Source organism: Trachurus trachurus, assembly GCF_905171665.1.
Source record: "Trachurus trachurus genome assembly, chromosome: 23".
Lineage (NCBI taxonomy): Eukaryota > Metazoa > Chordata > Actinopteri > Carangiformes > Carangidae > Trachurus > Trachurus trachurus.
In genome coordinates, this window is record NC_139912.1 from 2770755 (window position 1) to 2787281 (window position 16527).

General features: G+C 39.8%; 1 protein-coding gene across 1 annotated transcript in view; it reads right to left on the minus strand.

The window, feature by feature from the left end:
• The window catches only part of grip1 (glutamate receptor interacting protein 1), an 80328-nt gene extending 68466 nt beyond the window's left edge, over window positions 1–11862 (minus strand). Inside the window, exon 1 of the mRNA XM_083999066.1 lies at window positions 11772–11862. Coding sequence (XP_083855192.1) covers window positions 11772–11826 — 55 coding nt within the window. The 5' untranslated portion in view covers window positions 11827–11862. The remainder of the gene's footprint in view (window positions 1–11771) is intronic.
• Between the last annotated feature and the right edge of the window lie 4665 nt (window positions 11863–16527).

Below are 16527 nucleotides of genomic sequence, written 5' to 3' on the forward strand. Positions count from 1 at the left end.
ACACACAATCAGCAGTTTGTTCCACAGAGTCACGGTGAGGGAGAGCGACATAGACACACACAGAGGAGAGAGGGAGAGAGAGAGTCTCTTGGTAAAATGTGTCAGAGACGATAGGGATAATACATTAAGCTGAGGAAAATGGATGTACACACACACACACACACAGACACACACACACAGAGAGAGACACACACACACACACACACACACAGAGACACACACACACACACAGAGTCAGGTCTGCTTCAATAATCCTGAGGACAAAGATGAGCAGAGTTCTGACATCAGCACCTCTTAAAGGACAGTGTGTGTGTACGTGTGTGTGTGTACGTGTGTGTGTGTGTGTGTGTGTGTGTGTGTGTGTGTGTGTGTGTGTGCGTGTGTCGGCTAAGGAGAAAACGGTGTGTGTAACGTTGTGCGCCACTGTGTGTCTCAGTGTGTGTGTGTTTGTGCTTGAGCCATTTTCTCTGCTTCTTAGTCAAAAAGCTTAAAACGGTGGGATGATGTCATGCTGTCACACACACACACAGAAACACACACACACACACACACACACACACACAGACACACACTGGCTCTAACATCCTCAACACTCTTGTGTGCGCTGCTTCTTCCTTTTTCTAATTTATTTATATAAAAAACGTGGCAATGAAACTTTATCAGCGTCACTGTTCGGTCTAATCTCCCTGCAGCTATAATCTCTAATCAACTAATGAGGATTCTTTTAAATTATCAATTAATTTACTGATTATTTTCTCAATTCATCACTTCGACTTTGATTTTAGAAGCTGAAAACAAAGAATAATTCATATTTCTGCTCGAAAAATCACTGAAGTCATTAACTGATTGAGTATTAAAATGAACATATTCACCACCAAAGTGTTTATTCATGACTTTATTCTCTAACATACAGCCGTAATCACAGGGCTGCAACTAATTATCCTTTTATTTATCATCATCAATGAATTTGCTGATTATTTTCTAAATTACAGTAATCATTCTACAAAACTACAATCAGTTTACTGTCATTTGTCATAAAAATTGGGGAAAAAATCATTAAAATTCACATTTTTGAAGCAGAAAACAAAGAATAATTCATATTTTTGCTTGAAAAATGACTGAAGTCATAAATTGAAGTGTTTATTCATGACTTTATTGCAGCAAATTCAATGTTTTGTGTGTTATCTGTAGCTAACTGAATTAACTTGAGTGTTAGGTCTAATCTCACTGTAACTGCAATATACAGCCGTAATCATAGGGCTGCCACTAATGATCCTTTTTTTTATTATCAATGAATTGGCTGATTATTTTCTCAATTAATCACTTCAACTATGACAGTTAACTGCCATTCATTTAAAAAGAATCACAAAAATTCACATTTTCGAAGCTAAAAACTAAGAATATTCTATATTTTTCCTTGAAAAATCACTGAAGTCATTATTTGATTGATTATTAAATTCAATATATTCCCCACCTATGTGTTTATTCATGATTTTATTGCAGATAATTCAATGTTTGTTGTGTTATCTGTAGCTAACTACATTAACTTGAGTGTTCAGTCTAATCTCACTGTAACTATATAATATAATATACAGCCGTAATCATCTGGCTGCAACTAATGATCCTTTTTCATTATCAATAATAATAATAAATTGTATTTATAGAGCGCTTTTCACCTGAAGAACAAGTTTGGCTGATTATTTTTTCAATTAATCACTTCAACTTCGACAGTTTACTGCCATTTATTTTTTTTAAATCACTAAAATTCACATTTTAGAGGCAGAAAACAAAGAATATTCTACATTTTTGCTTGAAAAATCACTGAGGTCATTATTTGATTGCTTATTAAAATCAATAAAGTCCCCACCTATGTGTTTATTCATGATTTTACTGCAGCAAATTCAATGTTTGATGTTTTAACTGTCTAATCTCACTGTAACTATAATGTACAGCCTTAATCATAGGGCTGCAACTAATGATCTTTTTTTTTGTATTATCAATGAATTGGCTGATTATTTTCTCAATTAATCACTTCAACTTCAACAGTTTACTGCCATTTATTTATAAAAAATCACTAAAATTCACATTTTAGAAGCTAAAAACAAAGAATATTCTACATTTTTGCTTGAAAAATCACTGAAGTCAGATAATTCAGTGTTTTCATGTTTTTTCTCTGTAGCCGATAGCGCTGCAGCTTCAGGTGCTACAGCTACAACCGATGGAGACGATGATGTCATGGTTTTAAATTGGGGTTAGTCTTGGTGCATGTGCTCCGCTCCGCCCGCTCCGCCCGCCCCCCCGGGGTTAAAGTACTCTGGTTGGAGACTCACTGAAGTAAAAAAATCAGATGTATAATTTATAGAGGAATGACAGACTGTCCGATAACACGTCGGCTCGGAACGTACAGTCGCTCTCTGCTGCAGTCGTCACGCCAACCTCTCACTCGGCTGGGAAATTAAAGGTGGAGTGTGTGTTTGTGTGTCTCTGTGTGTGTGTGTTTGTGGAAGGACGTCCGCTCCGTCAGCAGAGGTCTGGCCCCGGATCAGACCTCCACCGGGGGCCGCGAGGCAGACAGGTGCTGGTCCCTTCTGGACTTGGCAGCTTCAAGGAATCAGGGTCGTGAACTCCGTCACCATCAAAAAAAACAAAAACACACAACACTCAGCCTCTGGCGTCCATGTTTCTCCTCAGCCTCAGCGTGGCGCCTGAAGGCCAACGACACCACGGTTGTGTTTAACTGAACGGGCGACGAGCCAGAACTGAACGGAGCTTTTTTCAATGGAGACTCAGATTTATTTCTACATTCAGTAAAATATCACAGATCAAATTATGAATGAATCAATAAAACAACGGATCAGAGCTGAAACAGGAACTATTTTGATGATGAATTTTGACTTTTCTTGTTTAAACTAATGAATTCTACCTTTAAAGCAGAAGTAAGCGATATTTTTGTGTTAATATAAGTCTTAAATAGTTGTATCTTCCGACAGCAATCACTTACATAGAGTGTTTGGACTGAAACACGGGTCTGTCAGTCACTCTGCTCTGCTCTGAGCCGAGGAGAAAACTTTTCTCGTATCCTACAAGTTTTTTTCCAATGAGGAGAGAGAACGGCATGCAGGGCTGTGTGTGCAGCCAAGGGATGCGCCTGAATGTGGTGACGTAGGGACGAGGACTGTTATGGTGCGTTCAAGGCAACTCGTGTTTTTCCGACCTGTGAAGTGGTACCAGTTCGATCTGGTACGAGTTCACCGGTCGGAAGTTACGAGTGGCCGTTATAGTGACTTTCACAGGTAAAACAGGTCGGAAAAACACGAGTGGGTTGCCTGGAACGCTACAAAGTCGTAAGTCGTGACTTGAAGCTGTAATTTACGGTTTCAAAAGCCTGCCTGGAACGCAGCATTAGCCAAAACGACCGGATCGCTTACTTCTGCTTTAACTGAATATCATTGAAAACAAAATTAAAATTAAAACGATTTAAACAAAACATTACCTATTACTTCCAGCAAAGTTGTGTTAATTGGCTCCAGTGTGCTTGTGTTCTGATCTAATCAAATGTATATGTGTTTATTAGGGGTGTAAGAAAATATCGATACGGCACAATATCGCGATATTTTGAACGGCAATACTGTATCGATACAAGGACGCCAAGTATCGATATTTTATTATATAAATTGAAAAAGGTGAATTTATTTTTTTTGGTACTAAAGTAGTAGTTGCTTGTTCAGCCCAGTAGATGGCGTTGTTGGAGGCATCAGAGGAAGAGATCAGGAAAGCCCCATCATTGTTTAAATCAAACATAATGCACATGTTTTATAAAGTGTAGAATGTGCCACAGTGCGACCGACACCGACTGATACTCGTCCGTAGCAAAGCAAACCCTAGTGCAGTGTGCTGGATGAGCTCGGCTTTCTACGCCGTGGAGGACCAGGAGAGACCGGGGCTGCACCTGGTGCAACCCCACTGAGGCGTCACCTCAGGCGGCTTGTCAGATCACCTAAACGGGGCAAGCCAGGCTGCGTCTGTGCCGAGCTACATGCTAATCCACACACGCTAACAGCGCCTGCACTCATGCCACCAAGCGTCCGCTCCCTCGTCAACAACACGGATTACTGCAGACTGTTCACAGCTTCTCAGCGTAGCGGAGGAGCCGCTGTGTTCACGTTGTCACGGAAACCAGGTAGAACCGGAGCACCGCGAGCGCTGCAGCCCAGCTGGAGGAGCTAATGCTACATGAGCTGACCATAGACTGTAGAGCCAACAGGCTCCGCTAGCCGCTAAGCTAACGGGAGCTGGTGTTGTTGTGGTGCGAGATGCCGCGGTAGGTTCCGCTCACTGCTCAGCACACGGGGAAATCCACAGCTGTTTGTTGTGTTTGTGTGACGGACGAGTGTCTCTCACTGCCAGTGTCTGTGTGTGACTGCAGTCTGTGTGACTGCAGCCTTTATTGCCAGACAGGACGTGGAAGCGCAGGAGTGTAAATATACAGCAGGTTATGTCAGTCTCAGATAATAAGGTTATTTCATTTTCAATTTAACATTTTTATTTAAATGTAAAACTACATATTTAATTTTATTTTTACTTGTAGGAGTGCAGCAATCTACATGTTTGTATTTAATTAATTTGAACTAGTATGAAATACAAACAATTTGTCAGATGCTATATTTGCCCATTTTGCATCAATACAAAAGATTGAAGTGAGGTAAACAGACTGAGAAGTTTGTCTTATTAGAAAACACAGATGTTAACAAAGTTTTCATTTGGTGATGAATTACTACTATCATTTAATGTAAATATAGGCCTACAACTCGGATTTTAAGATGCATAATACATTCTTAGTTTTTCAGCGAACTATGTAATATCGCAATATATCGCACAATTTGGATATCGCAATATATCGTATCGTGACCCAAGTATCGTGATACGTATCGTATCGTGAGGTCCTTGCCAATACACACCCCTAGTGTTTATATGTGCATACTGTATGTATGTATATTTATATATATATTATTTACCTTTGTGTATTCATATATACAAGATTGTGACAATGTACTGTATGTATGGTCTCAGTTTATGGGAAATAAGGGCTTGACAGGGTGGAAGGGGTTCGTGTTCATATTGTGCTTCCACTGTTATTGTATACAGATGAACAGATGTACTATGTTTGAAAGAAAAAACAATAAAAAGATGTGAAAGAAAAAAAACGATTTAAACACTTAAATATGACACTAATGTTTGATTTTAAATGGAAAAACAAACAGATTACGTTGTATTTTTGTTTTATTCTGACATTTTCATTGAAGGTTTTCTGCTTTTCTATTCTTCTGTTTCATAATATCAGTTCTTTTTAACATTAACTCATTAGTATTTAAGATAATCAGATTATAAAACTTCTTTTTCTTTTTCCTTTTCCCTTTATTTTAACACCAGTTTCTCTTGGCTGCTGTTTTTCCACCTTCGGCTCAGCTCACATCTCTTTGACTTTCATCTCCACAAGATTTTTCTTTTTTATTACGTAACTCCCGTGTTCAGATTTAATTTTATAATCCTGATGTGTTGGAGAAAAAAAAAAAACCCACTGAGACGTTGTATGATATCAAACTACACAAATAAAGCCGAGCGAGTACACGTTACAGTGGTATACAATAGCACACTGTCTCTGATGGTTTATCTATCTATTATTTACCTGTTGTCTATTTTTACTCCTCTGGCCTTTTGGTTTTGTGATGTTTTTCTTTTTTCTATTTATTTATCTATTTCTTTCTATGTATTCTATAGTCCCACTGTGAAGGGCCGCCGTGACAACAGGTTACCTTGGAGCCGCACACCTGGAGATTACATCATTATCTGTACGTGAGCAGCAGAGACAGATTTACAACACAACACTAAATCAACACTGGGATATTTTCCTTTAACAGCCACTGAAGGGACCGAAGCTTTGGGAGATTAAAAACCATTTAACGGACTAAACAGTTATAGTTTTAGTTTTAGTGTCCTTTAATCTGCTGCTGATAATCATCTCCATTACCAAGCCGCAGGTTTATGTCTTTAAAACACAACGATAACCAGCTAATGATCATGTAGCACTAATAAAACAAAACAGCAAATGGGAATTTCTAACAGGTTGCAAATCGACCAATCACTGGAGCTCCATGAGGTAGAAATAAAGCTGAAACAAAATAACCACTAACTCCTATATATCCAATAAGCAAAAAACAATAATTTGTATATCTATCTATATATTTCCTTTCAAAATCAGTCTGCACAGATGTTAACAAACAAACACACCCAAAGGTTTCCTGTTTCTTCATAATAAAGTGTAAATGACACCGTGTCCAGTCAGACGACCACGGATCAATCACAAAGTCTGCATGAAACCAGAGAAAAAATATCTAATAACTCACCAAAAAGGTTGTTTTATCATAAATAACCAACTTCCCCCAGTAGGATCCAGTGTGGCGCCGACATCAGAGGCAATGAAACAACGATTCTGATCATCAATCAATCTTTTAAGTCAGAAACAAAGTCTAGAAACAAAATACTCCGATATACTGGTGAGACCAGGACCAAGACTGAGACCAAACCATGCCAGACCATTTCCAAGACCATCACTGTGTTCAGTACCGGTCCTCATAATAATCATGTGTCTTGATATTTACATTATTTAGAGCCGGTCCAGACAGATAAGAATTTAATGAATCGACATCGGGTTTCTTATCGTTTCAGCGTTTCGTCCAGGCAGAAACAGTGTTTTCAAGAGGTGAAAACTGTATTTTTTTGGGAACAGGTCCCAGAGCGGGAAAATCTGAAAACGGCGCCCCAACGTTTACGTGTAGACACTCAAAACAGATCTTTACTGAAACGTTACAGTCTATGGACGTAACGTAACAACAGCTGACTACTGTCGGTGCCTCGGATACTGCGGCTACGTTATTGAATTACATCACATAAACCAAAGTGAGAGAGTAGCAGAGAGACATTTGTGGTTAAAGACAGAAAGAAAAAGACGTGACTGCAGCTGTGGTCTTGACTGGTCGGGAGAAAAAATCCAGAGTCCAGTTCACAAAAGACCTTGAACATTGTGGTCTTTAGAGCTTCAACAATTAATCAAATAATCGAACAATAACAACCATTTTGATCATCTAATAATCGATTTAAGTCGTTTTTTAAGAAAAAAAGTCCAAATTCTCTGATTGCAGCTTCTTAAATGTGAATATTTCTGGTTTCTTTGTTCCTTTATCACAATAAACTGAGTTTCTCTTTGGTTTGTGGACAAAACAAGACATTTGAGGACGTCATATCTTGTGGTTTGGGAAACACTGACTGATGTTTTTCAGCATTTTATTGACCAAACTACTAATCAATTAATCGTTTACATGATCGCTAGATTAATTGATAATGAAAATAATCTTTAGCTGCAGCTCTGGCGGTCTGAAAACCGAGCTCTCGAGTCCTTCAACACTAGTTCACTGTGGCAGCAGGAGGACGACTCCTGGTGACAGTTAGTCAGTGTGAGGGTGTGTGTCAGTGTGTGTGTGTGTATGTGACAGAGATGTGAACAGTGAGTAAGGGAAAATGATTTCCAAAAAGCCGGCGTCACAGTGAGGAACATCGAGGGTCAGGGAGGAAAAACCATCACACACACACACACAATTATTAATTTTATGGAGCTCTTTGTTGTCGTTACCTTCTATCTGTGTGTGTGTGTGTGTGTGTGTGTGTGTGTGTGTGTGTGTGTGTGTGTGTGTGTGTGTGTGTGTGTGTGTGTGTCCTTGCTCTCGCCGTTTGCCATAAAGCGTCATCGGCTGCTGCGATGCTGCCTGTCAGCCTCGGTTATGTTTCTCCAATGCAGAAGAATAGAAGTGATAATAACACAACACGGGATTTTCTGACTGCAGAGACGGAGAAATTCAGCTCCTTTCAATAAACTTTATTCGTCTCTAACGGGGTCAATTAATCCTTTTTAAACAGCTACTCTCGATTTATTAAAGGAAATGAGCTATTTTTGATCATCGTGTGATGAATGTGGTCGTTAACGTTGAGTAGCGGAGGTTTGATTTCTCCGTGTGGAAGCAGAGAAGCCGCCATGTGTTTCTAAGCTTTAAAATCGTATATTACTTACATTATTACCATGACACACAGGGACGTCTAATCTCCTGACGCTACATGTTGGTGTTCATGCGACCGACTTCAGCAGCACAAGTCTAAATTGTGCGGAACGGAAACGAGGGGCCGTGTTTAAAGGGTTTTTTAAAAAAAGGATTGGAAGCAGCCGCATCTCATTTAGCTTGAAAGAGGAGGGGGGGACGTGTGTGTGTGTCCTGGTTCTGTGGCGGAGACAGTCGTTACAGTTTGTAGAGTTCAAACCTTTTAAATGGAAGCTAAAAATGGGTTTGTTGAATCTGACACCGGCTGTGGAAGGAGAATAACTCACCTCACTCACACGGGAACAGTTCAGGTTAGAGTGACGACATAAAAGACGCCGTGTTTTTGTTCATCAATCAGGTCGACTGTGACTTCCACACAGATTTACATAACATTAACCTGAGAAGACAGATAACACAGCGCATGAAGGATCCGGTTGGGAGCTGAAAAATCTGCTGCTTTTTTTAATTTTTTTTTGTAAGTATTTTTATTAGATGCAAATTCTTTTTATCTGTTGTTTCATTAATCTTTTGGACTGCGTTGATTTATCGTCGAAAGAAATGGTCGAGAAATCTCTCAAGAGCCCAAACTGACACCTTCAAAGTGTCCGACCGCCCATATCTTCAAATATCAGGAAAATATTCACATTTAAAACAAAATAACAACTGAATTTCTGCCATTTTCTACCTAAACTAATAAATATATCATCAGTTATAACGGTGTCAGTTCTGCTGTCAATCATCCAGTCTTTAATCCACCAGCGATACGTCTCTGTTGGACTGTTTGACCATTTGTCTTCAAGAAAAAACAGAAAAAAAAACATCTGGACCAAACTCTGAACGTTAACATTTACCACAGATGTGATGCTCTGTTTGACCCCTGACCTCTTCACATTTACTCCCCTGCAGGCGACTGGGAAACCCCGTGTATTAAATGTCTCATTAGAGGCAGAGACACAGGGATGTTGTTGTTGTTGTTGTGGAGCCGTTTCTGAAATATGTCGCTCTTTGTCCTGTCAAACTCATTAACGGTTAACCAATATTTAATAAAGGTTAATTGTCAGTTTATATGTGTGTGTGACCTCTTGCTCAAGGTCAGGAAGCAGCCGACAGGAGACCTGGCTGTGGACATGTCTCCTGTGGACGGGAAGACAGAGTCAGAATAAGATAAAATACAATGGGCAAGGAGATGGAAAACACTATATAGATGCATCAGTATGAACAGAAGCTGATACCAGTAAATGTCACCTTCACTTATGGACGTGTCCGACACTTTAGTATTGGTGGAATAGCATCAATAGATCAATACAGGGTGTCTCAGCATCACTGTCTGTCCAGGACTCGGACTTCTGGACGCGCCAATGACATGATTAATTGAAAACCATCCATTGATTAAGCCTGATCAGCGCTTTAGTAATCGACTAGTAGCCCGTTCACGATGCATGGTGCAGCTCAGCTTGACCCAACTTGGTAACATCGCCGCCTTTGTATGAAAAGTTGGGTTAAAAAACACTTCAGGCTATTGATTGGTAAAAAAGAGTCATCACGGTATTTGTAAAAACATCTTTCCTTTTAAAAAACGCAATCCAAAGAAAGCATTTAGTGGTCCAACAAGGAGCTGAAGATGGCGTCTAATGGCTTTGTGTGTTGTTGCTACACCACTAATGCTTTTCTAGCTTTCTGCAGTGGTAACATTTCTACTTGGTACCCAAAAGCCATGATGTGGTTGGGAAAACACTATTAATAATCCCATTTTATCAACGGTCTGTTGTGTTTTATCGTTGGGAGAAAGTATTAGTCTGGTGGTCTGTTTCATTTCATTTCCTTATCGTATGAGCGAGTGGATATTTAGCGTTGACGCTTCTCCAATTAATTGAATCGATCCCTGTCTTACTTCTGTGGTTGAGCTTTCAATAAAATGTTCAAGAAAAGAAAAAAAACAGTCTGTTTCTAAATAATAGAGTTTGGTCCAGATGTCCTGCAGCTCTTCTTTGTTTTTATTTGTAAGAAGATAAGTGGTGGAACAGTCCATTGGAGACGTCTCCATAATGAATTCAAGAGCTAGAAACTCTTGAGTGTCTGCTGGAGGAGGATTCCCCACAACCTGGCAACACAAAACTTGTTCTTATTAATGCGTTAAAAGGCATTATTACCGGTATTATTATTGAAAATGAGTCTTGAGACCACTTGGTCTTGTCTCCGTCTCAGTGAAGCTGGTCACTTTTTTACCTGCTACTCGCTCACTTTGGTTTATGTGATGTAATCCAATAACTTTAAGATAATTAAAATGGTTCTACAAAAGAGTAGCCTATGTTTGTGTAACCATCTGAAAAACTTGGTGTCAGCAGTGTCAACAGTGGGAGGAGGCTTCGGCAGGTTCTGCGCTGTGTTTTTCTGTTCAATATGCTTTAGATTTTATATAAAATAATATTTTCTTTCCAGCTGAGGAGGAATAATGTAAATATCAAGTCGCCACATGATTATTATTATTATTATGAGGACTGGTACTGGATAACTACTGTACAGTAATGGTCTTGGGGTTTTGGTGGTCTTGATTACAACCCTATTAAATACTATAATATTAATTGGCTCCCATCTAAATCCTTATAAACCCTTCTGCTACACCACAAACAGCTCTACCACCACCAACACACAGGATAACACACTACACACTACACACTGCTGCTGCTGCTGCTGCTGTGGTGGTGTATTAACGAAGGGCTGTTATGAAAACAGTAAACGGTGCTGCCAGAAAACGTTAGAGTCACCCATTCTTTTTTTTTTTAAATATATATATTTTTAACGGTTTAGAACCAAGCAGGAATTCAAATTCAAACAACCAACCAACGGTCATGATGTCGCGCGGAGGGTCCGTTTATCCGTTTGTATGATGAATTAACCTGCCGACATTTAAACCGAGACCATCCGAAACTGGAGGGGTCACGGATGTTACTCTCACACCGGTTAACACAACACAACACAACACAACCGCCCGCAGCCCCGGTGAAGGTGGTCGTTACACACACACACACGGAAAACACACACAAGGGCAGACCCTCGGTTGACCAGCAGCAGTAACCGTTTAACCGTTTCTCAACCTCCTCCTCCGCACGCGACTTAACCGTTGGTTAGCCGTTTTTAGTCGTTACACGTTAGCAACAGACAACGTTTAAATGGGAAGAAAAAAAAATACACGTTAGCAGCATACAACGTGTAGGAAGGAAAGGGGAAAAAATCACCGTAACGTCACTGTAACCTCACCCGTTGCGTCAGATTAACACATACACATAACACACACACACACACACTCATACACGGTATCAGTTACCAACTTTCACTAATTTCAAGACAGTCACCGTTGTTGCACGAGCTCTAACCGTTACCGGCAGCGTCAAGCCAAACCAAACCACGCCGCTGCACGAGACGAGAGATTGCACCGGCGATAATTAGTCAGTACAAGCGCACGCATATACACACACACACACACACACACACACACACACACACACAGGTATGTACTAACACATTCACACACACACGCACTAGGGGGGAGTGGGGAGTGGAGAGGGGGGTCACATACACACACACAACCTGAACGAATCGGGTCTTGGGGTCCGGTCTTCTTACCTCCCTCCTGGTCCGGTTGGAGACAGGCCGGGATGTTTTTCTTCCAGCCGGGCATGATGCACCTCAGGGCGGATAGGGAGTCCAGGGCGGCCCGCTTAGCAGACACACACCACCAGCGGGAGGAGCGGCAGCAGCAGAGGCAGCGGCGGCAACGGCAGCAACGGCAGCGACAGCAACATGGCTAGTTAGTTAGCTTTAGCTTAAGCCGCTCGCTGCTCCACCACACCACCACTATACCACAGTCTCTCTACTCTACCCCCTCCCCCTCCCTGTAACTCTACTCCTCCAGCCTGAGCCTCGTTGGTTGTGGTCTCTCTCCATAGACTGAGTGGGAGAGCGAGCTAGAGTGATAGTGAGCAGAAAGAGAGGAGAGAGAGAGAGTGGTGACGTGATGACTGATACGGGGTCGCCCCCCCCTCCCCTCAGAACCCCTCGAACGAACGAACCCCGCGAATTTGTAACCAACCAACGGCTGTTCAACGGCTCGACAACAATATGGACGTTTAGTTTGTCGACTCCACAAATATCAGATAATAATAATAATTTTCGCAGCCATTTATTAACAGAGTTGTCGGAGAAGACACTAAAGCCTCCCGCCTTCATTCATTCATAGCAGAGAGAGAGAGAGAGAGGGAAGGAGGGAGGCTATCAACAGGGATCAATGAAACTCTCTGTACAGTAAATCCTCCTCTGCTGCCAGCAAGGTGAAGAAGCCATGATGAATCACTTCTGTTTTACAACCGCTTGTTTTTTAGTTTTTTAGATTTTTCAATTATCAAATTTTCAAAGTAGCATTTAAAATAAGTTTTACAGTCTTGATTGGCATTTTGTTCCACCAATTTCTTCTTAATTGGTTCCTGATTGGTGAATCAGCACTACTTAGCTAAATGGCGCTAATTAGCTAGGCTGGATCGATTAGCATCTTTTAACAATTTCCCCCCAAAACAATGCACCATTTAAATGGATACAGATCAAAACAGCTGAATTGAGAACTAGCATTATCAACCGGGATCAATGAAATTCAATCCTCTGCTGCCAGCAAGGTGAAGAAGCTATGATGAATCACTTTTCTAACTGCTCAGCTGTTTTACATCGCTTGTTCTTTTTGTTTGTTTTTTAGATTTTTCAATTGTCAAATTAGGTCAATTGCATTTAGAATAAGTTTTACAGTCTTGATTGGCATTTTGTTCCACCAATTTCTTCTTAATTGGTTTCTGATCGGTGAATCAGCACTACTTAGCTAAATGGCGCTAATTAGCTAGGCTAAAAATAACCTCCAAATAGCCTATTTGCCTGATATTGGGTTGATATATTTAGCATCTTTTAACAATTTCCCCCCAAAACTATGCACCATTTACAGATCAATTTAACACAAGACAGCTGAACTGAGACCTAGCAACCGGGATCAATGAAACTCAATCCTCCTCTGCTGCCAGCAAGGTGAAGAAGCCATGATGAATCATTTCCAACGGCTCAGCTGTTTTACACCCGCTTGTTTTTTTTTGTTTTGTTTTTTAGATTTTTCAATTGTCAAATTTTCAAAATAGCATTTAGAATACTTTACAGTCTTGATTGGCATTTTTTGTTCCACCAATTACTTCTTAATTGTTTCCTGATTGGTGAATCAGCTACTACGCTAAATGGCGCTAATTAGCTAGGCTAAAAATAACCTTCACATAGCCTATTTGCCTGATACTGGATCGATATATTTAGCATCTTTTAACAATTTCCCCCCAAAACTATGCACCATCTAAATGGAAACAGATAAATTTAACACAAGACAGCTGAATTGAGAACTAGCATTATCTTTGCTATCAACCGGGATCAATGAAACTTTGCAGCTACTGTAAATCCTCCTCACTGCTGGAAAGATGAGGAGCCATGATGAATCACTTATAACGGCCCAGCTAACGGTCCATTTTACGTCCACCTGGTTTTTTTTCTTGTTTTTTTTTTTAGCATTTTCTAGATGAAAAAAGTTTTAAAGCAGAAGTGAGTGGTCCGGTCGTTTTCGCTAATGCTGCGTTCCAGGCAGGCTTTTGAAATCGTAAATTACAGCTTCAAGTCACAACTTACGACTTTGTAGCGTTTCAGGCAACCCACTCGTGTTTTTCCGACCTGTTTTACCGGTGAAAGTCACTATAACGGCCACTCGTAACTTCCGACCGGTGAACTCGTACCAGATCGAACTGGTACCACTTCACGGTCGGAAAAATACGAGTTTCCTTGAACGCACCATAACAGTCCTCGTCGCTACGTCACCACATTCACGGCGTTCCTTGGCTGCACACACAGCCCTGCATGCCGTTCTCTCTCCTCATTGGATAAAAACTGTAGGATACGATAAATGTTTTCTCCTCGGCTCAGAGCAGAGCAGAGGGACTGAGAGACCCGTGTTTCAGTCCAAACACTCTATGTAAGTGATTGCTGTCGGAAGATATAACTATTTAAGACTTATATTAACACAAATATATCACTTACTTCTGCTTTAATGTGTGGCTGAGGTTTCCCCACAGTCTTGATTGGTAGGCTATTTTGTTCCACTTGATTGATGATTTAGCACCAAAGTGGCGCTAATTAGCTGGGCTAAAAATAAACTCCAAATAGCCTATTGATAGTGGATTTAACATTTCCCCCAAAAAACTATGCATCATTTTAATGGTTACCTAGAAATTCAACGCAAAAATGTAAGGTGGAGAGGTATCTCTACACTCTCGATTGGCATTTTGTTCCATAATTTTCTTCTTAATAGGTTCCTGATTGGTGAATTAGCACTACCAGCTAAGTGGCGCTAATTAGCTAGACTAAAAAATAACCTCTAAACAGTTTATTATTTGTCTGATGCTGGATGGATATATTTATCATCTTTTAACCATTTCCCCCAAAATTGTGCGTCATTTTAGTGACTATAGGGAAATTTAATGCAATTGTTTACAGGTTAAGAAGACAGGCCTAATCATTGACCCTATTCTACACTGATTCTGTTACATCAGACCAAGCTAGAGCTGAAATGATTAAGTTCATTTAGCTACTGATTAGTTTACTGAAAATAAATGAATTTTTTAAGCACAAAATGGCCAAACACTCACTGGTGGCAGCTTTTCAAATATGAAAATGCATTAGCTTCCCATCTGTTTGTTTTTAATTGTTGCTCAAAACAAAGTAATTTGCAGCTACAGGGAATAAATGAGTCATTCTTCACTATTCTGTGACATTATACACTGCTGAACAGTCTATCGATTATTACATGTAGCCTAATAATTATCAGATGTCCTGATAGTGAGAATAATTATAGCTTGCAGCCTTACAGTGCTTCTCAGATGGAGTATTACAACCTTGCCGGGGGGGAGGAAGGGGTTTCTGAGTGTTAATTACTTGACACGCAAAGGAAGAAAAAAAAATAAAGCAACTTGATAAAACATCAAACAACAAATGAGTTCAATTTCACACGTGGTCCAACAACAAGATCAGAGCGGATGCACGGTTGATCTTCTGCTTTGTTGGAGCAAATTTCTAACAAATGTGCAATTAGTCAAATTATGCAGACATCAAATGTTAGAGAGTGAAACACCCCAGAACCCCGGGGATGTGATTAAACATTATGTTGAAATATTTCTAATTGTACTTTGGGGTCAGCTTAATGAGCAATGCCCGTATGTCAGGCTCAGGAATAGTTAATGGGTGAAATATCTTTAGATAGGAATTTTGTTTTGCGTAATTTAGCAAATTAAATAACTGACATGTCAGGGTTTAACAGTGATTTGTTACATTTCAAGCTACAGTACAACTCCTATTAGTGTTAAGGTTTGTTGGGCTGCGTGTGTGAACTATACTGTATGTTTGACAGCACAAATTAAGTTACTCAAGATGATGAATTTGTTATTCACTTATATACACATGAGTAATTCAAGGGCGCAGAGTAGAAATCATTGCTCACAAATGAAGTAATTTGAAAACATAAAGCTTTGTCATTTGTTTCTACAAATTATTCACAAAATTATGGAAACAACTTGTGTTTTTTCCCCCTTCTGACACAAGTAGGTTGTGCAGAAGCCTGCTGCTGCTGCTGAATAACAGAAAATTAACATTAATTATCATCAAAACTCTTTTTACACACATATAGATGATGTATATGCACTTTATTTGACCTTTTGATGTTTCTTATGGCTGATAATAACAAAAGCAATGTATATTTTAACAGTCATTTACTGAAACTGTGTTTTACATGTTACAAAATCATCTCATTAATGTTGGTACTTAAAAAAATAAATATGTGTATTTTCAAAATGTGATTGGCTGGATGAAAAAATGAACTATCCATAAAGACATCAGTATTGTGTTGCAATATTTAATGACGCATATTGACCTGGAGACCACACACACACGCAGGTATTTGAGGTCTGGTTCTTGTCCTAACTCGCCTTTGAGGAATTCACTCCCCTCCATTGTCTCCACCTATCTGACTGTGAGTTAAAGGGGAATTCTGACAAATTTTACCCTTTAATTTTCAGCATAAAGTAGAGAACAAAGCAGTGTGTGTGTATCTGTGTGTGGCGGCTATGACCTCTTAACTTCCCTTTAACCTACATTAAACAAAAGCAAGCGTTTGTTTTATCCGCTTTTTGAAACAGTATGTACAGTACAGAGCTGCAGTAATAACAATATCCTGAACTTACAGGGATTGCAGATGTGTCTTTTCATTTTAGACTTTTTTTAAAACACAAAAACACAAGATCAAAGGTTTTAAGTTTTAACA